Source organism: Mus caroli, unplaced genomic scaffold (genome assembly GCF_978045245.1).
Source record: "Mus caroli unplaced genomic scaffold, Mus_caroli_1 scaffold_10, whole genome shotgun sequence".
Lineage (NCBI taxonomy): Eukaryota > Metazoa > Chordata > Mammalia > Rodentia > Muridae > Mus > Mus caroli.
Window position 1 is genome coordinate 89,051,018 of NW_028227265.1, and position 25,591 is coordinate 89,076,608.

General features: G+C 42.0%; 1 protein-coding gene across 7 annotated transcripts in view; it reads left to right on the forward strand.

Moving 5' to 3' along the window:
- Mtus1 (microtubule associated scaffold protein 1) overlaps positions 1-25,591 on the forward strand; it is a 149,725-nt gene that overhangs the window by 66,721 nt on the left and 57,413 nt on the right. For 3 of the 7 annotated variants that reach the window (XM_029480460.2, XM_021170971.3, XM_021170972.3), the window contains exons 4-6: positions 9,130-9,261; positions 15,523-15,654; positions 18,286-18,324. In XM_029480460.2, coding sequence (XP_029336320.1) covers positions 9,130-9,261; positions 15,523-15,654; positions 18,286-18,324 — 303 coding nt within the window. Of the gene's footprint in view, positions 1-9,129; positions 9,262-10,209; positions 11,290-15,522; positions 15,655-18,285; positions 18,325-24,334; positions 24,825-25,591 lie in introns of those variants that run through there. The other 4 variants (XM_085844005.1, XM_029480461.2, XM_021170973.3 and 1 more) reach the window with 4 other exon arrangements.

Below are 25,591 nucleotides of genomic sequence, written 5' to 3' on the forward strand. Positions count from 1 at the left end.
AAGGAGGCCTGGAGAAAGGCCATTCTATGTTTGGTGATTAAATAATGTCACCTCCTGTTTATTGTCTGTCCACCCTTCCTGCTCAGCCTATTGTCTTAATGACAAAAAATCAGTTAAAACATGGTCGCCAAAAGTTCCACCCACCACAAACTCTTGCTACTGTTCTCAAAGGCTGGAAGCCAAGGGCAGTGTCCTTGGGTAGTGGCTCTGTCTTCACATGCCTGGCTGTGTTGCTTGGGGAGGCAACCTAGTTGTGCACAGCATTCTTCTTCTCAGATCTTCTTGGCCCCAAGCAGAGATGATGATCACTCCTTATATCAGAAGAGGTCAGGAAACAAGGATTCAGCTTCAGTTTTTCTTCTCTATGGGAGTCCTGGGGATAGAGAGTAAAACTAGCAGCTGGGTAGCCAAAAAAGGTGTTAGAGACAGGAGCACAGCCTTAAATGTTGTCCTGACTTTGCTTACCCATTAGGGCTTTTGTTAACTTGTGTTTTGGAGCAGATGATTTGAGTTGGCCCCGCTATTTGTCCCATTGCTACTACCTGACTGTTAACTTTGTAGCTAGTGATTATTAATATTATTTTTTTACGTTTCCTATTTCTGTATATAATAACGAGACCACCTTAAACCGGAAAGTGACATATACTCAGTTAATAATTTTATGGTTTCATTTCAAATATCTTGCTTTTTTATACAACGTATGTTGGCGGCCAGTCAGAGCAAGGAGCTAGTATTCGCATGCCACTCTTTACCAGATACATTTCTAAGACATTTGTTTGGCCAGTGAGAGGCCCCATGAAATGACGCAGCTATAATCATGCTCAGACACAAGGAGGCAAGAAGCCCAGAGTAGTTAAGTGACCTGCCCCCAGCCATGTCTGGTGGAGATGGACGTAAAGTGAGCTGTTGGATTCTAGATTGTGTCTTTTAACCGCGCGCCATGGTATTGTTCAAATTTTAATTTGTATAAAAATCTCAATACAAATGGGTACAATTTTTTTGGATTGAAATCCCCTCCCTTACCGTACCCTGAATTTTCTTTCTGATATTCATATATAAATATATTAATCTGTATAGCTGTGTGTCAATTACAATATAGAAAGCTTTGGTTTTTAATGATGAAAGTGCTCTGCATAGATAGATCCTGTAGTGTTGAGCACATTCCCATTATAGTAGTGTGGAGCCGCCATTCCTGTTTCTCAGACATTTGCCTGCTCTGATTAGTCCATTAAAAATTTAAACCTTACTTCCTAAGTCTCCCTTTCTCCCACCCTTTGGCAATTGGCCTGATTCTTTCTGTCCCTATGACTTTACATGTTCCATGAAGCTCACCGAAGGCTAATCATGTGAGAATTTTCCTTTGTGATTAACTTAATGAGGCTTAGCATCATGTCGTCAACCTAATTCACATTGTGTCCTTGTCAACATTTCCTTGCTTTCTAAAGCTGAATAATAATCCCTCCTATGTCTGTTTACACCAGATGAACACATCTGCCCATGATTACTTTGGTGGCTTCCGAATTTGGGTTACCATGACTTTTCCTGCTGCTAACATGGGTGTTAACATATGGTAAATCCCCTGCTTTCACCTCTTCTGGGTTCTCATCTAGATATGAGGTTGCAGGATGGTATGGTAAATAGATTTAATGTTTTTGAGGAACTCCTCATGCTATGCTGCACAGTGGCTACTCCCTGGTTTGTATTCACAAAGGTATTCTACATGCTCACCAGTGTTTGATGTTTTATCCTGGTCATCCTAGTGGGTGTGAGGCTGTTTCTCAGTGTTTGCATTTGCATTTCTCCACTGCACAAGGATGCTGAGTGGCTTGCATCTTGGTACATGCCTATTGACCACCTGTGTACCTTCTGTGGAGATGTCTCTAAGTCCTTTGCCTATTTTTAAATTTAATTGCTTGGATGTTTTGCGTTTGAGTCATGGTCTTTCTCTCTCTCTCTCTCTCTCTCTCTCTCTCTCTCTCTCTCTCTCTTCTAGAATTTTAAAGCTATTTGGGCCTTAATTATTAAAATTTAAAAATTTTTTCTTAGCACCATTTTAAAAATAGATCACTTTAAAATAGCATTAGATTATAATATTAATTTGGGGGAAAGTTAGCCTGTATTCACATTCAAATCTATCTTTGGGTGAATTTGGAAAGAACAGGGTATATGTATATATTTGTCCATGTGTATAACTTTTGTTGCTAAAAGACCTTTTTTTGTTTTGTTTTTTTGGGGGGGTTGGTTTTTTGTTGTTGTTTTTTCCAGACAGGGTTTCTCTGTGTAGTCCTGGCTGTCCTGGAACTCACTTTGTAGACCAGGCTGGCCTTGAACTCAGAAATTCGCCTGCCTCTGTCTCCCAAGTGCTGGGATTAAAGGCGTGTGCCACCACCGCCGGTCGCTAAAAGACCATTTAAGAAGCTTTTTTCCAACAAACACAAAAGCTGTTGCTTAGTTTGTAAGTTTATTTATAAGTAGCCTATTGGTTTTATTTGAAGAACATTTAATATTACATTAATAATTCATAGTCTCCAATGAAACTAATTTATTAGATGTACATTGCTAATGAAAGCATTTGACCCGTTAGAGTTAATTGCAATTGAATATACAGCTGTCATTTTGAGAATAGTGTAATTTATTTCTATTATAGCTTTCTATTTGTTATTGCTTTGGGTTTTACTTTAATTTTCTAATTCCTAGTTACTGTAGATAATTACTATAAAGGTCTTTTTTATGTAGTTGCATGTAAAGAGCTGACATTATAACCATAGCCATAAAGGGGTTATGTTTTGTGTTTGAACCCCACATTCATTTAGCACTTTATCTTCCTGAGTGCCCCTGCTGATTGCCCACCTTATTAATATTTAAATGTTACCAAGTGACCTCAGTCACCTTCTCATGGTCTAGAAAAAATTCCCATACCCTTTGCTCAGGCAAGTATGGCTGCCTCCTAATCTCTACGCCATTTCTCTACTCTTCCCTTTGGACAAGGCCTGTCTTCTACCATATGATCAGAATTCTGATTCAGATACTGAACCTTCCATGCCTCTCTCCATCTCTCCACTATATTCACTACCAAAGTTCAGGTTTAAAGTTCCCATCTGGCATTTAGTGGCATCTCTCTCCCAGTTGTGAAATACCCACATCTCCGACATCGTTGCTCTTTTCTTTACCCTGTCATCTGTGGTCCCACTAAGAATGGACCCTCCAGAGCACCAGGTGCTGTGTCATGGGCCACAGTGACTTTCCTAGTTTACACTTTTCTTTGCAAACTTTTGTCAGATGTTTCTGATACACACGCCTGTGCTTTTGTGATCGCTTTTTTTTTTTTTTTGCAAGTTACCTTCCTGGCTCAGCAAGTAAACACTTGTATAATACACACTCCCATGTGATTTCATAGCCCAGATCTTTTTTAAAGAGTGGTCTGTGTTGTCCATTGTAGGTAACATTGTAGTAGATTCTCATTCTTTCTAACTTTCTTTCTTCTTCCCCCAATCTCGTTCTCTCCTGCCTCCCCCGATCTCTCTCTCTCTTTCTTTCATATAACTGAATCTCATCTATACAAGCCATACATTTTATCAAATGTGAACTGTGATATGCTTTATGATGATGTTGAAAAGTCTCTCACAGCTTTGTTAAGTCCCTGTTCATGTCTGCTTGATCGTTCAGAGATGGGAAATCACTTTGGCTGGTAGATGTTTTGTGGCTCCGGGAATTGCTGTCATTCCTTTGAAGGTGTTTCTCTTGCAGTGTGGACTCACTTACCTTTCCCAGGCTGAGTCAGCATTGGGAGACTGGCAATGCACTGTCAAAGGCCCTGGGGCTTTCTCTTGGAGCATAAAGTATTTCATAGAAGGGGAAGACAAAGGAGGGCCACTGGGGAGCTCATTCTTTGGCTTTCCTTTCCAGCCCTAGGAAGCATATCTCTTAGGAAATCATGACTTTGCACTAGTAAAGTGGCTGTCTTCATAGTAACCAGATACAAGCTATGAATGCAGGCATTGACTTAGTGTCCTTCTTGAGTGAAAGAAAAGGGTGGATGACGAGCTACTGCTTGCAGATGGACTCACCACACAGCTACTGGAATCTACCTTGTCCGTCCAGTTTCTCCTTTCTTGGTTGCTGGATCCACTTTGTACTGGGAGTCGTGTGTTTGTTTGAATGTGGTCCCCATTGACTTCTGCATTTATGACTTTTCATTGTTAACTGTGCTTGCCATCTAGAGAAAATCCATACTAATAAATGTTTAAATGATAATGATGAGGGAATGGAGATCTTCTCACCCACGCCTTTTCCTTTCCTAGTACACTCAATCTTGGCAGACCCCATGATACTCCCATTATACTGCAGTATGTTTTTCTGCAACTGTTTCATTATAAATTTAAACTTCCTGTGTGATATTTTTCTTCTTTCTCGCTCTTGAACTTGAACTAATGTTGTGAAAACAGTTATAATTACAAAAGTGAATCTACATATGTATCGTAATATCCATCAAAATTCCAATGTCCTATTTCACAGGCTAAGAATTAAATAGTCATAATTCATATGGAACTTAAAAAAAAAAAAAAAAGACCATGAATAACCAAAGCAATCCAAAGGAGCCAAGGAGCATGGCTGGAAGTGTCACCATCTTAACCTCAAATTATAAAGCGGAGATAGAACGACAAAGAAAGACAGCTTAGTATGAGAATATGCCCTTAAACCAATGGACGAATTTGATGTTGACAAATCTTAAGATACCCATCTGCTGAAGAGTGAAGTTAGGTCTGTATCATTCAGCCTGTACAAAAATCAACTCAAAGTAGATCAAAAGCTCTTAATTCATAATGTGAAGTTATTAGAGAAAAGGCATAGGGGTGAGCCACCCATTTCTGAACAGAGCGCGGTAACACAGGAACCAGGGCCAAGAATCAACAAATGTGATTTCTTGAGATTATGCACAGCGAAAGAAGCCATCGACTGTGGGCCAAACAGCTCGCAGAATGGGAGAAAATCTTTATCACCTACACTTAGACAGGACGTTTATCTCTAATGAACTGCAAAAATTAAACACCAGGGAAATAATACTGCCAATCTGACAGAATGAACACTTCTTAGAAGACACACAGAAGACTAATTATTTAAGTGTTCAATATCCCTAATCATCAGAAGAATATAAATTAAGACTACTCTGAGACACAGCCTTACTTCAGTCAGAATGGCTGGCGTGACGAAAACTGATAAGTGTTGGTGGGGATTTGGAGAAATTCCCACTTATTGTGTGTGGGACTGCAAATCAATACATTATTTGGAAATCAGTTTGGAAGTTTGTAAAAATAATAATAGAACTGCCCTGTGTCCCAGCTATTCCACTCCTGGGCACATACTTGGAGAATTCCACACTCTACTAGAGAGACCGTGTTTTATTACCGTGCTATTCACAATAGCGAGGAAGGAGAATCAACCTAGATATGGCTATCAACAGACAGATAAGGAAAATGTGGTACTATATATTATTGAATATTATTCAACTGTAAAGAAAAGTGAAATCTTGAAACTTCCAGAAAAAAATGGATGGAGTTATAAAATATACTGAGTTCACCCAAACTCAGAAAAGAATCACATGAGCTTCCTCATATGCAAATCCAAGCCTACAGTGTAGATGAAAATTGTGTGTGTTTGTGTGTGTGTTTGTGTGTGTGTTTATGTGTGTGTGTGTGTATAGTGTAGCATTTATAAAGGAGACCCAGGGAGGCCGTAGATGATGAAGACGATCCTCACATGGGCAAAGAGAACACTCATCAGAAAACATAAAGCTATTTTTCCCAGTTCCCCCCCCCCCTTTTTTTCTTTTTTATGACGGACCTGTCTATAAACATAATTGGTAGAGAAATTAGAAAAATCCTTTGTGGAGTGCCATTGTTTGCAAATGGCCCTTCCAATCTGAGTGTAGAAGTCCGCAGAGCTGCATAGAGCTCAGGACTGCCCAAGTGCTTGAGTGACCACCTTAAACCAGCTGTTTTTGTGAGTTAATTAGAATAAAGTGATTTTGATATAAAATTGTAAAAAAGTTTGGTACTTGGGCAGTGCAACTCTCATTTTACTCCCATGATACCAAGGGCCTTTCTGTAGCGTCCGTGATTGACATGGGCTTTCTTATATGAGTCCCTTAGCTTACACTTAGCACCAAGAGAAACAAGAGGAGTCTTGGTGAAACACTGCCTGTTAAGACATTCACTGTTTCTATGTGGGCAACTTCTCCTAGCAGCTCAGGCTGGGACTTGAACTTGGCTACCTCTGTCTCTGGTTCTTCTTCCTCTAACTGGGATGCAGCTTTTCCATGGCACAGCAGAGGGACAATGGTTAGGCATCAGTCTCACTACCTGGGATGCTGCTTACCCATGGCACAGTGGAGGGACTATGATTAGGCATCAGTGCCACTGCCCCATTCAGACGCGTGGCCCAAGACAGCTGTTTATTCATCCAAGTTGCTTTTGTGACAGCATGACTAATAACTACTAGGACTAGCCGCAGCATTAAATGCGTGACATTGGGTAGAGAGGGAGAAGATACCTCAGTTGGTAAAGTACTTGCCATGCAAGCATGAGGACCTGTGTCCAATATCTAGCATCTACATAAGAAAGCCAGGCTGGCCGGGCGTGGTGGCGCACGCCTTTAATCCCAGCACTCGGGAGGCAGAGGAAGGCGGATTTCTGAGTTCGAGGCCAGCCTGGTCTACAAAGTGAGCTCCAGGACAGCCAGGACTATACAGAGAAACCCTGTCTCGAAAAAAACCAAAAAAAAAAAAAAAAAAAAAAGAAAAGAAAGCCAGGCTGGGGAAGCAGAGACAGGTCATACCCTCGGGGGCTCACTGATCAATCAGCCTAGCCTAACTGACAAACTCCAGGCCAATGAAGGACCCTGTCTCAAAAAAAAAAAAAAAAAAAATCAATACGAGTAGTCATAGCCTCCATGTGCAGGAGTAGCTGTGTACAGGCACCTCCTGCCCACATGGGCATCCACATGAACACACACATACCTGCAAACTGGGTATAGAGGCAAGTGCCCTGGAGGCTGAAGCAGGAGGATTGCCTGAGCCCAGGAAGCTGGACAACAGAGCAAGACTCTGCTTTTCAAAGTTAAGCTTTTAGAGAAATAGGTGGAAGGGAGAGGGTGGGTGGGTTGGGAGATCAAGAGTTCCCTTGAAACCTTCCTAAGGAACATGGGCTAGGGCAGGTAAGGGGCTGGTGACCGAGTATGGGTGCGTGTGCTTCTGGGCAGGCTGTGTGTTAGTGAGCATGGTGTAGGTCTCAGGAGGCACACTAGGAAAGATCTGGAAGTCTCTGGGGTTTCCAGAGGCAGTGCCAGGAAGCACACTTCCAAGGAATCCTGTATCTTCCGAGCTTGCTAAGTTTTGACTACGTTGTAGCTGTGGCCCAGAAAATTTGATCCCTGGACCTTTGATTTTGGAGTTGACTCCATCTATCTGGATTTTTTTTTTTTCCCAACAGGGTAGCAGTTTGATAAACTTGTATTCTAAAGATCTGCTTTTCCATTCCTCCTAAAGCCAGTGAAAAAGGTTGGCACGAGAAACAAAAGCGGAATGGGTGTTTGAACATGTAACACTTGCTGTACCTGTTAGTAAGGACTTGTATTTAATTAATAGACTTAAGAGTCAAATTGCCTTGTAAAATGGGCGATTAAATGTCTCATGGCATGGGAAGGACACTGATTTCAGCAGACACCTGTTGCAGCTCACTCTCTACTCCTTGCTTTGTAAAGTCCAAGGGACAGAGTTGAATTAGGAATGCTTCTGCTCTCAGAGTCTTCACCCAGATCGAGCTCAGGAAGCCAGTAGGAGGTATGAGCAAAAACCAGAACAGCAAGGGGGAAGCCTGACCTGGCAGGGGTGGCTTGTGAAGAAGCCAGAATTCTTAACAGCTTAGCTTAGTTTTAATGGATTTTTTTTTTCAAGGTACCTGGCCTTGAACCCAGGGCCTCGTGCATGCTAGGTGAGTGCTCTGTCATGTGCTGGGACACACCAGTGAACATAAATAATGTTTTGCCACCGTCACCTTATTTGCCTGCCATTGGTAAAATGTGACAGCATCATTTTTGTCAAAGGTCTTTCCAACCCTTGATGCACTCGAGGGCTGTGATGCTACCTGCATAGCTCGCATAGGGCCACTCGGTGCCAGGATATCCGGAGATGATATAGGCATGATCCCAGTGATTTGAAGATTGCCTAATGAAAGGGAAGCGAGAGTAAGCCAGAGCATCCACGATGTTGAAACACAATAAGGAATTCAGCGTGAGTGGATCTGGTCTTCAGAAAGAGGATGGGGCGGAGCTTGAGGAATTGAGGTTCAGTCTCCACTAAGTCCTTGAGTAGAGCATAAAGCACATCAAATAGACTTCTCAAGGGGTGAGCGTGTTTGAAAAGTTCTGATCAAAACAATTGTTTGGCAAGTATGTATGCCTTTTGTTTGTTTGTTTGTTTCCAGCAACGCAGTTTTAAAAATTTGAGTGAAAAGCATTCCTCACATCAAGTTTGGCAAATCAACTGGAAAGATGAAAGAGGAACGGGGAGTGGGGGAAGGGGAGAAAGAATGAGCATAGCGCCACCTGCTGTTCAGCTCCAAACATTTTTTATTTAATGAAAGCTTTCTCCCAACCGTGTTTTTTTGCTTTGAGTGCTTTTAAATCTTCGTTTATTTCTTTTTAAATATGGCCACTTCATGTGCTCACAGAGCAATCTGATTATTTTAGTGTTAAAGGGAAAGGTATCACATCAGATCAGATGCTTTGATCACGGTTTTACCAAAGGCTTCTTTCTTAAATGGTTTTTTTTCCCCTCATCCTTTTTGCACATCAGAGATGTGTGAGTTAATTACTTGAGCCTTATAGCCACACTTCTCATAGCCTAATTGCTTCATCATTTCCGCTCTTCTGCTTCTGAATTATTCAAAAGAAGTAAGTGTGTGTGCGGCTTTTGTGTCTCTCTCATCTGAAGCATCATAGCGTTGAACATTAATTTTGCATCCTGACAACTCCGTGGTCGGTAGAGAAGTTTGAGTGTACCAGCTTAAAGTACAAGTTTTCACAATAGATAGAAACTCTTTTTTTTTTTTTTTTTTTTTTTTAAATCCCAAGGAAAGCCTCCATGCTTGAAAACTGCACTCTCTTCTTGGGTGAATTTGCCTAGACCACTTCCTATATCCGAAGCATCCTTGATATGCAGGGCAGGAAGCACCCACAGCGACCTGAGCGCCTACAGCAGTGACTGTAAGTCAGACTGATGTCACCTTTTGTGGGTGGTTGAGACAGTAGACATAGGCAAAGCCAGTGGTCCACAAATAATTAATTTTGTCTCTGTATCTTAGTGGGAATTTTACACATTGTTTCTTTGTAATTACTCAGAAGGTTTGACCTGGAAACAAGTTTTTAGGAATAGATTTCTTTGAATGAACCTCCCGGGAACCCTGAAATGGTTATGTATATCTGGCAGGTGCTATATAAAGGAACTGAAAGTACATTATTCGAGCTGACATGTTTGCCGGGCTGTTTGGAAAAGAATAGTGGCTGGGGCTCTTGTAATCCAGCTTGAGATCAGGAAAACCATCACTGTGGTTTGGTTTGGTTTGGTTTTCTAAAGAGTGTCTTGTGGAAGTGCTTTGTAAACTTCCGCTTTAGATGCCAGCTGCAGGGTGGTACAAACTATACAGCTTTAAGTTTAATCATAAATAAGTTAAACTCAGGGGAATACTCTGAAAGTTTTTGTACATTCCATTTTCTTCATGTCGAGTGAGCAAAGAAGCTAAGCTCTTTTTTCCCCCCAAAAGACTTCTCCCCCTTTATTCAAAAGATGCATTCAGAAGAGAGCTTTTTGTTTTGTTTCCCCCCTTCTCAAATTTCCTCATGAAATAATCCATGAATGAGTTAAGACAAACAACTTTGGAGGGCCCACTGTGCCTAGGATCCTAATAGGTACAGGGAGGGATATAGGTGACAGAGAAATAGCCTTATGAATAATAAAAAGCAGCGGAGGAGAAAGAGACAGATGATATACATTTGTGAGGAAGAGTTGGAGATGTGAGCTCTTTGCTTTACAAATGTATGTCTTTTGTGTGTGTGGGTGGGGTGGAGGTGGGGAATGGGGCCAGAGTCATCAAACTCTTTGGGTGTAGACCAGCAACAGAGCTACCATACTCATACATGCTCCATTACTCCACTGCTTCCACCCCAAAACCTTGGTCTTTACCTTGGACTTTTAGGAGACTTAACTGGAGGCTCAGAGACTATTACCAGATCAAAGTCACACAGCAAGTATGTGACAGGATGGATCATAGACAATAGGCATTGAGTTAATGGCAAAGGACCCATTTCAGACAGGTCACTGAATGCAGAGGCTGGTCTCATAGGCACATAGTATCTGCGTAGTGGCACTTGACAAATACTAGAGTATGTTACTTAAAATTAAAGAGGGTTATTATTTTTGTATGTATTTATTGTTTGAAATTTTAAAGGGGTGGGGGAAAACCCCAAAGGGTTTATGCTAACAGGTAATTAATTCTCTGTGAACCTGAAAATATGACTAGCATTTGTTGTTATTGTGAATTCGGCTCCCATCTAGACTTCTTTGTCCTAAAGTGCAAATTAAAACAAAAACAAAACAAAACAAACCACCCTGATAGAATCACCAGAAAACCCTGAAAGCCATAATGATGGAGTTTGTGACGCTCGGAGCAGACACATTCCATAATATCACACTCTGGGTTTTCTGTCGAACAGCCATGTTGAACTGGCCACTGCCCCAGTAGCCTGTCTGACCCTGCCAAGGAGGTTTCAAAATGCCTTTGTCCTTTCTTTTTGTCTGTTAACAAAAGGGTTTCCCCGTGTACCCGCAGAGCCTGTCTAGTGGCCACGCATGCCCCTTACAGATTAAGCATGCACGTCTGCGAGTCTTTCTTAGTCTGTCGTGCAGCTGGTTTAATCTGTTCCGTGTAGTGCCTGGCGGCTTACAGTTCTCCCCCTCCCCATTCTAATTGACTGGGAGCAAGCATGAGGGATGCATGAACATGGCTGCAGCTTTTCCTGCCTGAGCTTGCTTTGTTCCTTTTTAAATGACTATACCAGGAGGATTTCGCAGTTGTACAGAAACTGATATTTCTTCAACGATCTTTATCAATTCTACACTCACACCCCCGGCTGGCTTAGAAAGGCAGTACGATGCTACCTTACTGGCACTGCTTGTCGTGGGATCCTACAGCTTTTGTATAATTCCTTTGTTAGCCACGCTTACTAGGAAAAAAAGTAGGTCGACGGTTTCTCATTTGATTCTTTGTTTTGTAAGCATGCTTAAATTTTTATTAAATAAATTGATTTCTAGGCCCGCTTGGTTATTAGCTTTGTTGTTGCTTGCAATTTATGTTGACTGTGGTGTTTCGTGGTTGTATTTATATATATTTAAGATGTGAATGGATCTGTTGGGAACCAATTTTATTGTGTGTTTTCTGGGTTTGGGGGCTTAAACCAATTATAATTCAGCTTATCAATGTTCTTGGTATGATGTTATCCTATTACCAAAGACCATTTGATGATTTAATTTCTGATTTAAAGGCTGTTTGATGATTTAATTTCTGACTAAATACTGTTTGGAGTGTGTGATTGGCAGATGTAGAAAAATATTTCCTTAGAATTTAAATGAAAGGGTCAGATTTTTTTTTCTTCAGTTATAATTAATATACGATTCACATAATAGTATTAAATGTGTATGCGTTTTTTTTTAAACTGCCTTAAGATATGAAAAAAATCATTTTGAACCAAAATCATCTTGCTGCTGTTATGGAGGGGTCCCTTAATCTTTAGCTGGCATATCATGACTGACAGCTCCAACACTGGAGCCTCTATGAGGGGGCTACCCTTGCCTCCTTTGCCTCCTTTTGCTTTGTGATGTTGCATTGTTAGTGGTGTCTGTTAAGAAATCCACAGCACAGTGCTGTTGGGAAATTGGCATCTGGCCCTTGGCCCTTGGGGATCCTTAGAAACAATGTTTCCGAGTTATAAGTTGGTTGAAAGGAGGTGTATACGACAATTTTTCTTATATCTGAGGGTTTCTCAGGTTTTATTTTTTTAATGAGTACATAGGAAAAATTAGTGTAAAGATATCCGTGTAAAGATTGTGCAGTGGTTTTCTGTACCAAATGAGAGAGATCATTGTGCAACTTGGAAGCAGGTCTTGAGAAAGTAGTTTTGCCACATTAGCAGGACTATGGAGACCAGAGATTTCCTTCCCCTTTCCCTTTGGCCACAAAAGCATGTTTATTTTTGAGGACAGATGGTGTGTGGCAATGGCAGAGATGCAAACCAAAGCTGTTTGCTTGCACTCTATCTGCAATAGGAGATCCGAAAGACTAAATAAAGAAATGGGCCATCCTCTCCTGCACTTGGGTGGCAGCCTGGCTGACAGGAAGTGACAGGAAAGGGTACACTCACCTGGGGCTTGTTCTGGTTTCTATTAAACCTGATGAACGGAAAGGGAGACGTGGACCACGGTCAGCATCCTCCCAGCCGTATGCACCTGACACCTTTTTTTCACTGCAGTACCATGGTGCCGCCCCGTCTCTTGGAAGGAAAGCAACTAAGTGGGCAGAAAGGATGAGTCTTCCCGACACTCAGTTTTGTTTCTCTTGTGGCAAAAATGGTTAGTGAGTATGGTCATATCCGTCAACACCGGGCAGTCGATAAGAACTGGCTGCCTCCAGGCTCAGAGAAAAAGGGTTTTTGACTAGTGATGTCTGACACAGGTGAATAGAGAGAGGTGGGCAGCGGATAGTGCTGTCTCCGTCTTCTAAGGCATGCTAGAGTGCATACCCTCTGAAGGGATTACTTCTGGGGGAAATATTCAGATAACTCTCAGTCTTGCCTGCTCTCTTTCACTATCTCTATGTGGGGCATATGAGACATTCTTGTGATTTCTGCTTTTGAACTTTAGACGTCCGTGATTTGACTTAAAGCCAGGTAGGCAGATGATCGGGAGCAGAGCAGAGCAGAGCGTTAAGCTGATTTACAAAGAGTTTCAGAAATCAGAGTTTTTATTTCTGTGCAGATACAGGGAGTTTAATAAAAAAACAAAAACTCATTTAACTAGATGCCAGAATGTATTAAGACATGCTAGCTCACAAGCCAACGTTGAGACCGAAGAGAGAAACTCTTTAGAGTGGGCAAATTCCTTCTTCTGCTTAGATTTTTCTGAAACGTTCAATGCATTCTCTCTCCACGTCCTGTCTTCTCCGTTTCTTATTCCACTTGCAACATTTCCTGGGCTGGGGATATGAAAATAGGGATTTTAGAAAAACCCGTTGTAGCATAACCAAGAGACCATTGGAATAGGCAGCTCCGAGTGAGGCAACAGTTGGAAATCGACAGGATTCTGGGCCAGCCACAATGGTAGGAGCTGAGTGGGAAGGAAGGAGAAACGCTTCGAGGGCCTCCCGCCTCATTGTAGTAGTCAGTCAGTCGTCCTCGTCTTTTTTATTTTATTAGATATTTTCTTTATTTACATTTCAAATGCTATCCCAAAAGTTCCCTGTACCCTTCCCCTGCCCTGCCCCCCTACCCACCTGCTCCCACTTCTTGGCCCTGGCGTAGTCAGTCTTCAAGTTGGAACTTAGTGAAAAGCAGTGTGCCAGCCAAGAGGAATGTGCTTAGAAAATGGAGAGAATATTTACATGTTAGGTCATAAAGGTGTGTTCAGCTTATTACAGCTGGTAAAGTTGGGTGATCATACAATGGATAATCATGGAGTATGAATATTTAACACATATTTCATATAAATATGTAAATGTAAATATATATACATATATATGTGTACACACACACACTACACACATATGTATCTGAGCCCAGTGTCTCTTATCCTTGAGATATGAATATTGATGCTGGTGTGTTCAGAAGTTGATGGAATCTGGTGCTAGATCTATTGCCATAGTGAGCCCTCGAGAGAACCACTCAGGTAGATTTCTTCCAAGCCGGTGTCTACTGTGGTATGAGGCCAGTAGCTGGGGGCCTCCTTCATGTCAGTGAGGAATTCGTTCACTAAGTTCTTTGTAAGCGAGAGCCCTTTGTGAGTAAGGCTCAAAAAAGTGAAGCATGCATCCAGACTTAGGGGGAATCTTATATCCTGTTCATAAGCTAAGCTGGGTTTCATTTTTCAAAGTTAGAACAATTGACTTACCTCGCTGCTGAGTGTAACCAAAGTTGCTCTAAGAAGAGCAAGTCTAAAATCCAACTGTAATAACAAAAGGGACTCCCTTGGATTGGATCCAAGTCAGTTAAACACCTACTGCAATCCAATGCCCACATATCATATCTAAAAATACACACTCTGAAAGGTTAGTGCCATTGTTCCATGCGTCCTTTAGAATGTTGGACCACCGTGTCCGCTAACATCCTGCCAAGTTTAGAAAGCCCTATTCCCTAAGTTCTAAGCAAGGTGAGAATCAGAAATCAGGACAGGAACTAGGCAGAAGCTTGCTAGCAGGAGGGTGGATTTGTGTTGATCTAATATTAGGAATGTCGTCCAGGTATAAGGGGAGTTAACAGATGGCTCAGTGCACAGATGCTGGGTAAGGGCCAGGACAGCCTCTGTGTGTGTGTGTGGGGGGGGGGGGGGGGCATGTGTGTGGGCATTGTTGGTGGGGATGAGGTCATTTAGCCTAGTGAAAAACATCTATGTTCATGTTGATAATTTGTGAACAAAAGGCATGTATGAAGTTGGTAATTTATACTCTTGCTTCACAGTGCATAGACTGAAATCAAAGCGATACAGGGATGCTAACATGGCTCCTGAACCAGGGTGACACATAATTCATTCATGTGGGGCATTCTATACCAGAAAGAAATTATGATTTATTTATTATATGGTAGATTAAAAGTAGATGCCTAGAATTATGTGTTGGCCGAAATTAGGTCAGGTTCTTTAGTGTCTTTAGGAAATTTTGTGTTTTCTTATAGGTGGTTTTCATTACTTAGGTGAGAGTCTTTTTGTGTTTTTTCAGTTTGAGGTTGAGGACCTGTGTAACAGAGTGGATGCTGACAGTCTAGCTCTGAAATACCAGATCTTACTCTTGAAGCCACTGAGGATTTTGTCTGATTGTTTTTCTTTCTTTTTTTTTTTTTTTACTTCATTAGCATTGGCTGCTTACAGTCTGTGTCATCTTCCTTGAGAGGAATGCTTCTTACCTGTGTATGTACTAGGAATGTTTACTAGGCAGCATGGGCGGCCATTTATCTTCCACCTCTCTGGAATAAAATGCCAAGCTGGAAATGTGCATAAATTGCCCAGGAACAAAATGTATTTTTTGTTTGTTTGTTTTTGCTTTTGCATTCTGGGAACATTTATTTTGCATACTTGAGGCCAGTAACTGCCTCTGCATTCTTGGTACTTGGTAATTGTTATCAAATTGTAGTCTCTTTGGAACAAATATTAGGGGCTGCTATTGTATTTATATACTAAATAAGATGTTCTTTTCCATTTCGTTATAGGTGGTCATGCTGCCATCAACAAATATGAAGAGAAACCTCCCAAACAAGCATTTCAGAATGGGTCAGGACCCTTGTATCTGAAGCCTTTGGTACCCAGGGCTCACTCGCACTTGCTCAAAACTTCTCCAAAAGGTATTGTCTTCATTGTGATTAGAAGGAATACTTTTAAACTCGTTGGCTTTCAGGAGGTTAAATTTTGACAAGTAGGCTTATGGTACATTTAACAATTATATATTTAAACACTGGGTGTGAGTAAGAAAATAAAATAAATGTTAACAATGAGATGTTCTTACTCCCCAAGAATTCCAAATTCTATAGACAGATGGAGCCCAATAGTAAAAATCAACAGGTAGAGGTGACTCAGCGGTTAAGAGCACTGACTGGTCTCGCAAAGGACCCAGGTTCAATTCTGAGCACCCATATAGTGGCTAACAACCATCTGTAATTCCAGTTCCGGGGAATCTGATACTCTTTCTCTTGGGCTGCACTGATACCCCCCCCACACACACACACACAAAACACCCATCTCATAAAATAAGAAATAAATTTCAGAAACTAGCTGGTAGAGCAGAGATGTCCAGAGACAATAACGAGAAGAACTGGTGTTCAGGTCTTCTAGGATAACCTTCTAGATGAAAGAGAGAAACAAGGGGCATGTCTTATTTCATCTCTATGCTTGTGGTTCATGTCTGTTACCTGTTTGCCTTGTTTAAGACCATGGTCTTTTTCTGCTTTGCTCCCAGCCATTTGTGCCTGATCCTTTTGTATCGTTCACCTTGCACTCGATGCGGCTGCTGAGAGAACAGGCAGTGTGTGGCATATACAGTGTCACCACAAAGCCTTGTCACAGCCAAGTCTGGCAAAGCTCTGCTCATAGGTCCTTGAAAGCTCGCTTTTCTGGAAGAATGATTGAGCCCTATAATATATCAGAAAATTGAAAAAGCAGTCACCAGCCACAATGCCTCCCCCTCTGTGTTCTCTCTTTGTTATGTATGGATGCTGGCATATGTATAAAAGATCATGTGGTAACTTGAGGCTGCTGACCTAGTCTACATTTAGTGATGCTTTTTCCTTCCTTCCTTTGTTTTTTTTTTTTTTGTTTTTTTTTTTTTTTAAGATTTATTTATTTTATGTATATGAGTACACTGTAGCTGTCTTCAGACATACCAGAAGAGGGCATCGGATCTTGTTATGGATGGTTGTGAACTACCATATGGTTGCTGGGATTTGAACTCGGAACCTCTGGGAGAGCAATCAGTGCTCTTAACTGCTGAGCTGTTTCTCCAGCCCACTTTTTTCTTTCTACTGGGTTAAAGGATAAAAGCAAAAATACAGGGTGGGTCGAATCCTGTTGGGGGAAGATTATTTACTGTGCCATTAGGGTCTTATTTGTCTTACACACAGCTCTGAGGCATCAGATTGTCCCCTGCTAAGATGGCGGTAATATCCGAAACTGAAGTTTTTATCATGATTTAAAAACCCCATACTACCCCCACAGTAACTAAAAATAAACCCTGTTCATGGAGCTTTGATCTTGAGGTGATTTTCAGAGAATTAGAGACCCCCACCAATGACTGCAAAACAGGACATGCCAATCTCCTGAAAGCCCTAAGGTTGACATATGCATCTTGTGGAGGTCTCTTTATGATGGCTACATACTTATAAAGGGAGATGATCTTCTCTCTAAAATCCTGCAGATGGTCTCTGGCTGTTCCAACCAGCTTTCTTCCTCTTCCTCCTCTTCCTCCTCTTCCTCCTCTTCCTCCTCTCCCTCCTCTCCCTCCTCTCCCTCTCCCTCCTCCTCCTCCTCCTCTTCCTCCCCTTCCTCCCCTTCCTCCTCTTCCTCCTCCTCCTTCTCCTCCTCCTCCTCCTTCTAAAATATTTTATTTATTTATTTATTTATTTATTTATTTATTTATTTATTTATTTATTTATTATATGTAAGTACACTGTCTTCAGACACTCCAGAAGAGGGCATCAGATTTCATTATGGTTGGTTGTGAGCCACCATGTGGTTGCTGGGATTTGAACTCAGGAGCAGTCGGCGCTCTTAACCGCTGAGCCATCTCACCAGCCCTCCAACCAGTCTTCTACAGGTGGTTAGTCACTTGATGAGCATTGGATATCTTGCACGGGTGCTTATAGCTCTTCCAATGTCTACCTGTATAGTTCCTGGCTGCATTTTCTATTGCATCAGTTTGGAGAAATATCTCCAGTGTATTCTTCTTCACAGCTGAATAGAAGTCAGGCCCTTGGGAGGGTACACACCAGCATCCCTCTTTCACAAAGTGTAGCCTGTTTCCTGTGTGCAGTAGAACAGTGAAAGCACAAGCAGTGAAAGACAGGCCTCCTTTTGGCTGGAGTATAGTTCAATGGTGGAGTGTTCTCCCAACCTGTGGGCCCTGGATTCAGACACTAGAATAAACAATAAATAAATTAATTAAAATTTAAAATGAGCTTTAATCGTCCTTGACTACAAAATATACCATGCTTTGTCTTTTTAAAATTGACGCTGTGTTTTTGATGATTAATTCTTACCAGTCTTACTACTAACAAATTAGATACTATATTATCTATATTTGAAAACGTGTACTTGATCAAGTTGCTTATATGTTGGAATTTTCTCAGTGGATAACTGTAACCTAAAATTTAGAGGTTAAAGGAGGACTTTTAGAAAATGAAATCACTGTTATTTACAAGATAGCTAGAGATTTGCGTAGCATTTCCAATAAAGTGTGTGTTTATGTTTCTGTCCCGTTCTAGGTCCTTCAAGGAAGAGTCTATTTACAGCTTTTAATTCAGGTAAGTGGCCACTTTATGAATATATTAAAATATTTTTATCTGAAAAGTAATGATTAAACATACTGAAATTTATTTGTAATTACTTTTACTGGTATAGTTCTAAGTCAAAATTCAGAATTTGAGGTGTAACTAGCTGCTATGACATGGGCATTTGGGCAGCGTGATTTGTTGAGCCATCTAACACAGAAGATGACATTTTATTATACAGATCAAATTAGCTTAAACTGATTTTTAAAATATGGTTCATGTGAAATAAAACTGGATACTTCTCTAAATGTCTTTAATTGTAAAATGGTCTTAAGATGTAATTTTTAAGGTATTGTACTAACTCAACAGTTTTCTATGTTTCTGACTTCCCCCATACACATTCTTGGTTGGACATCTGTTTCTAAGGCAGCCTATAACTTAAAGCCATTCAACTACACTGACTGTCTAATACTTCCTTTGGGGGATCTAAAGATCTTGTAAAACGTATTCTTGACGTTTCTGTGTATGACATGCAGGACTGTATGCAGCCAGCCACGCGCTGCCTACAGGTTCTCATTTTTTTATTGCAGCGCTAGTACAAGTCACACGGCTCCCATTGCACATCACAACAGAAAGCCAGAAAAAAGAAAGGCCACGTCACAGCGTGTAAAGTCTCTGTTGTTATACAGGCTCTCACACTGTCAGCACAGAATTCAGCCATGAGCTGTGGGTTCCTCCCCGGCTGTACGCATGTCAGTCATTCTCACAACTCTAGGTGGGCCTGGAATTAGTTTGAGCCTACTGAGGGAACCTTACCCTGTGTGGCTTTGGAAGCAAACCTGCTTGGAACTATTGACATTCCCTTTTGTTACATGCCGCGGTGTGATCAGGTTTAATGCGTCACCCAGTATAAGTGTGATAGCATTGAGCCTCTTGGATATTCGAGTTGGTTCTCTGTCACATTCACAGTGATTACATTATGAACTGTTTTGCAATCATTGCTGTCAACGTTTGGGTAGTTTTCTCGTGACAGCTACTTCAGAGTGGAACACACATGCGTTGTATAGTTGCTTGGATAATCATATTATTTTCAAAAAGCTTCATACTAGTTTCTGATATGATCCACAATATAGAAGCACTGGCCATACGCTGGCCAATCTCTGAATGATTGATTGATTGATTGATTTTTAAGTTATTTTACATATTTTATTTAATGTTGTAAAGACTATTTTTTAAATGTGTGTTTTGCCTGAATGTCTGCCAGTGTACCACATGCATTCAGTGCCCTGGAAGGCCAAAGAACAGTGTCAGATCCCCTGGATCTGAAGTTACAGTTGTGAGCTCCTATGTAGGTTCTGGGAACTGAACCCTGTTCCTCAGTAATGCTCTAAATCTGTGAGCTACCTCTCCAGCCCCTGGTTGAGGGTTTTTTTCGGGAGGGGGTGGGGGGGGCAGTGTATGAAATAATATTTGAAAATTTCCATCATTATTTTAGTTTAACGGTTATTGTAAAGAAATTCTGTTACCTCTGGAGACAATGAAGAAGCTGTGACCTTGTGCGGCTCGGACGTTGGTGTAAATCTTGGTTCTCCTCCTCTCTATTTCCGTCCTGACCTCTGGCTACTTGCTAAGCCTCTCCAGGGCTTGAGTTTCTCGTCTGGCTGCACGGGAATGTTCACGAGATAAATCCCAGTGTGGGAATGGGTTTGACCGTGTAGACTATTTTCATCCCAGGCTCTCACATGGTAGCTGCCCCTGCTGCTACTGATAGCGAGGCTAACAGTACTTCTTGTCGATCGCTTTTCATGGCTTTACATTGAAGGCGCCTCCCCAACCCCACCCTGATGTGTTCTAGGAAACCCTCAAAGCAAGTGGGGAAACCCACTGAGGCTATGAACCACCTTCCAGAGGTCTAGCCGGTGTGGTTTATTTAAAGGGTATTACACTATGAAATTCTAGGCAACACTGGCTCTAAATAAAACGTGCCTGCTGTTTATGAGGAAGTTGTCATACCCACAGCATTTCCCGTGGCTCCGACACTCATAGTTGCTCTTTGGGATATCTCACGCACCCCAAGCTGTGTTTACCCAGTCCGTGAACTCCTTTATAGATCATCCCTGTCAGGTGCCATGGTGTCTGCCCTGGGAGCAGGAACACATCTGCTCCATCTGTGCCATTTCGTAAACATGGCCTGGGGTCGTGTGGCTTTCTACATCTACTTTCTCCAATGTCGGGAGGTGGTTGAGAGCTGCAGACCTACTCTGGGGAGGAGATGAGATGCCGCCACACTGTGCACCTGCTGTCTTTCCTTCTTACACATTGGTGATCTCAACTTTGCTCTCGTGTTGAAAGAGCTGATGCCATTTGGATACATGGAAAATTTGGTACTGAGCGTTACAAAGAATGGATCACTTGGTGAATCCCACTGCAACAGTGGCTACCTTTTTGGCTGAGAACTAGATCTCTTCACCCAGGGCACATGAATGTGTTCTACACAGAAAATTTGTAAGTGTAGAAATGAAAAAAAAAGCACCATGAATATAGACCTGAGTATAGAAGGCCTTCCAGTAACATGCATATAACAATAGAGATTAATAATTGTGACAGCACATGGTTTGAGCTTCGTTTTGTTAAATCATTACAAACAGTAGTAAGAACAAAGCCAGACAATGTTACCACATTTGCTCTGTGTAGCACTCTCGAAAACTAGCCAGACAGAACCAGCCTCACAGTAGATGCTAAAAGGGCCTATTGTCTTGAGTCACCTCTGTCAACATCCTTGTTGCATTTTTTTTAACTGAAAAAGAGAAGTCACTATGTGAAATTCATGGGGAACCAAATAAGAGTCCAAGGTAGCCAAAAACAATCTTGTGGGCGGAAAAACAAAGGCGAAGGTACCATAATTCTTGCTTTCAAGTCTGTAATTAAAACAGTCTGAAATGGGTATGAAGGTAGATACATAAACCGATGCAATGAATGGGACAGCCCAGAAACAAACCTGTGGACTTACAGTCCGCTGAACCTGGCAAGACTGACAAAAATACCAAGCAGAACCATCCTCTCTCCAAGAGATAGCGTGAGGAGAATTAGATGTCTGTGGGTGCAGCGAACTCCAGCCTTCATCTCACCTCATACAGTAAACAACTCAAAATGAATTAAAATAAGACTCGAAGCCCAAAAACCTCAGGAGGAGAGGCAGAAGGGGAGAGTTTCATGGCTTTGTCATTGTCCGTGATTTCTTAGATTGATACAGAAGCCTGTGGCAAGCAACATTGGACACGTGGGACTCCCCAACTCTTCTGCTTAGCCAGGGTGACCGTCGGTAGCATGGTAGGTGGCCTACGAGATGAAGGGACTGTCTAGAAGCCATATCCCAATAAGGGCTGATTTACCAAACAGGAGTCAGGGTGTGCAGCATTCTCACCATAACTGATGTAAGAATAGCTTACATATCTGTAGATAAAGAAAATGTGGTGTATCTATACAATGGAGTATTAGTCACCGTACGATACAAGCAAAGTAAATGGGGCAAAGGAGATGGCTGGGTGGTAAAGGTACTTGCTGTGAAACCATAGGACTGCTGTTATCTGTAATCTGCTGTTGGGGGATGGAAGTTGGGAGGGGAGACACAGAGTCTCTGCAGACTCGTGTGGCCAAGGTACCCTGGTGAATGAAGCCGAAAGGGTAACAGACTATCCCAAACAATAGATGTCAAAAGTCTGATAACTGACGGTTTTCCCCTAGCCTCTCCACGCACAGTGTGGCACATGTGGCACTCACAAGCACGATCGCACGGACATACAAGCACAGAAGGGAGAAAGGAGTCTTGCTGACTCCGATTACATTTGGTATCTAAAGCTGTGGGACTCGTAGCAGCATAATGTGTAATGGCTTCTCAGCACTGGTGCTGCTGGCCAGGAAATGGGAAGATGCTGTTGAGAGATTTCAGTTTTGAAAGATCAGGATGTTGTTACAACACGTACAGTTCCGGCAGTTAACAGTAAGTAGCATAGGCTTAAAATGTGTTGAGGGTAGATATTGTGTTCTTGCTATAATGAACAGAGATGGCACACACAACAAACAACAACAACAACAACAAAACCAAGAAACCAAAAGACTCAGCACTACCAAAAGCCATCTAAAGTCTAATCCTTCTGAATGGCTCCACCTTATGTAACCAACCAAACTTTGCCTCACTGGTTTTCTGTGGCCTTTGCCTTATGCCGATCCTTATGAGGACGTTACAAAGTAACAGCAGACACCTTTCCTCTTTGTTGCACTCATGCCAGGTGGCCACAAGGGGGCAGATGATGGTTGGGAAAGAACTGAAGCTCAGCCCTTTGAAGCTTGTACCTAAGCACATTTTGTTGGTTGGGAGGAGGTTTTTTTTTTTTTTTTTTTTTAACACACAGGAGCTACATTTGGTTTCCTTTACACTGATATTATTTGCATTATTCCAGCTTCTTTCTGCACTTAGGGAAAACGGCTAATAGTTAATGTGCCTAGGATAGGTAATGATAGTGGAGTTCAAATAAACTTTTCCTATCTTAAATGTATTTATTTTAAATTTATTTTATTCTATGTGTGTGGGCATTTTGCTTACATGCTTGTCTGTGTATCACGTGTATGCATCATGCCTGAAAGGGTGGGACTGGAGATGATTGTAAGCTGTCACGTGGGTGCTGGGAACTGAACACGGGTCCTCTGGAAATCTAGCCATTACCTGCCAAGCCTTCTCTTAAGCCCCTTAAAATGAAATTTTTAGTAAATGTACCTGATTGGTGAGTGGATTGGTTATTTCTTCCTTTGGGTAGTGTAAGCTAGTGGATTTGTGACAGAATTGTTTACTATTAACAAAAAGAACCCCAACCCCTGAAAAAAGAGCCCACCCAGAAACCAAAAACGGACTATGTTGACAGTGGTGTGTCTATTTTTGACACCAATCTTATTTCTCATTCAGTTTATAATTTTGAGTCTCACTGATACCTTTTTAAACATAATTTTGATAGCATAGGGAGAGCTTGTGGTGTTTTGTTTTTAATATTCAGAATTTGGGGACAGGTGTTTTTAACGGTTTTAAAAATAACAACCTGTGATCTAACAGAGGAAATCAAAGCTGGAAGGAAGGTCTGTTTCTTTGACTCTTAATTCAGTGGTGTGACCCTCTGATGGGGATCGCCAAAGACCATGGGAAAACGTTAAGATTCATAACAGTAGCAAACTTAACAGTTATCGAGTAGCAATGAAAACCGTTTTATGGTTTGGGGGGGCCCAGCATGAGGAACTGTATCAAGCTACAGTAATTCCATTGTTGTTGCCAGTTCTGTTACCAGGGAACGAACAGTTCAGGAGGTTGGTTGGGTGTGGGTGTGCTCGCTCAGCCCCACAGTGACCCTCTGTGGGTTGCCATCCTCTGACAGGACAGGGCATGGGGTGCGAGCAAGGGGGTGAGTTGCTTCAGTTCTCCTCTTCTCCTGTCCCCTGGATTCTCAGATGCTGTGTGGGATTTCTGAAAGAAGAACCGCTTTCTGTGGGTTTTAACATTTAATGAGCTGTTGATGGTGTAAGGTTCGCTGCCTTGTGATATTGTTTACCGAGTCTCAGAAGCAGCAGACCTGGTACAGGTCTAACTTTTCGTTTTGAGTGTGGCTCTCAATACATGAGAATTAGAGTTGAAAATTTGACAACCTGTCATTAGCACAGTAAAAAAAAACAAAACAAAAAAAAACTGTTTATTTTAAAGATTGGAAGTATTTGTTGCTTGAGGGTTTCATTCTCTTGGCTTGTTTTTCATCCAAGTAATCAGGTTTATGTATATCTAGGTAAAACACCTGGGGAAGTGCCCAGTGATAATAGTGTGAAGCTGTGCAGTTAAAAAGCAATGGAATCAGCTCACAGATTGCTCTCATGAAGTCTTATTTATTTCTTTATTTAGCCTAGCTAATAAATAGACATTAGGCATGTGAGGTGGTTTATTTCATTTCGCCCTGTTCCAAATAGTGACAGGACCTGCGACATCATTGGCTGTTACATAAAGCTCCTGAGACCACCCACTTTCTCCTCCCCTTTCCATCCCTGCTGGGAACCACAACAACCCGTGGCATGCACAGTGTGATGTAACTCAGGCTGCTTGCTTCCGGAGCTGCTCCTCACAGATCCTGCTCAGACGAAGGGCATTGTTTGTTAGCAACATCTGGGAGAGCAAACGGAAGCCTGGAGCCCTGGGATAGCTAACTCTAGCTCCCCCACACCCCCCACCCAATCTGGGTGGCCTGGCATTAGCATGTAAGCTTGTTTTTCTCTGGCTGTATCTCTTGGCCTGGAAGAACCCCGAGTTGCCAAGAGACACAGTATGTGATGGTCCCTGGAAAAGCTGCTTCCCCTGCGAAGTTCTCCCACTGGCTTCGAAGACATGCTGTTGTCTCCCAAATTCTCCTTATCCACCATCCACGTCCGCCTAACCGCCAAAGGACTGCTTCGAAACCTCCGTCTTCCTTCGGGACTCAGGAAAAACACTGTCATTTTCCACACAGGTTGGTCCTGCACAGGTCTGCTCAGCACCGCAGCAGAGGGGAGGGATATGCTGATGAACTTGCTCATGCTTCTCAGATTTCTATGGAGACAGATAATTGTCTCTCCTAAAGCCCTCTTTAAGGAGAGGCTTGACTGGTTACAAGGAGCGGTTCTCTCTTGTGTTGGGCAGGAGGGTCCTTTAGTTGTGTGCCGGCAGCAGTAGGCTTGTCTGTGTTTACAGATGCAGGGTGGTTGCCTTGGAACTTTCTGGCGCTCTCCTCTCCCACCAAATCTGTTAAAAGAAAAAAAAAAAAACAAACTGAACACCTGTTAATTCACATCTGTCTTCAAATGATTTTTGGAAATAGGCTATGAGCACATTGGGACAGGATTTCTCTTTGCACTGAGAAAGGAGCTGTGTTTTTGTGTGGTTTTGTTTTGCACTTTTGCAGATTCTCACTAGAATGGATAGGGTATAGGAAAAGAGCCTCACATTGCAAACATCCCTAAAATCACCCCAATGCCGGTAAGTGGACCACACATTTAGTTTTCTAAGTCTTCCTAGCCCAAACACTTGTGGTCATAGAATATTGCTGCTGATGTTTGTGTACGACACTGCTGCTGCTGCCGCCGCCGCCTTTCATTCTGTGCCCAACTTGAGACACTCCTGGTGTGTCTGTCCCTTCAGGCATCTGCAAGCTGGTCTGCCTGTGGTGAATTAGATTGATTTCATTGTGTGATGGCCTAAGTCTCCTTATGCTTGATTGGGGCTGCTGGCTTGCTTCGT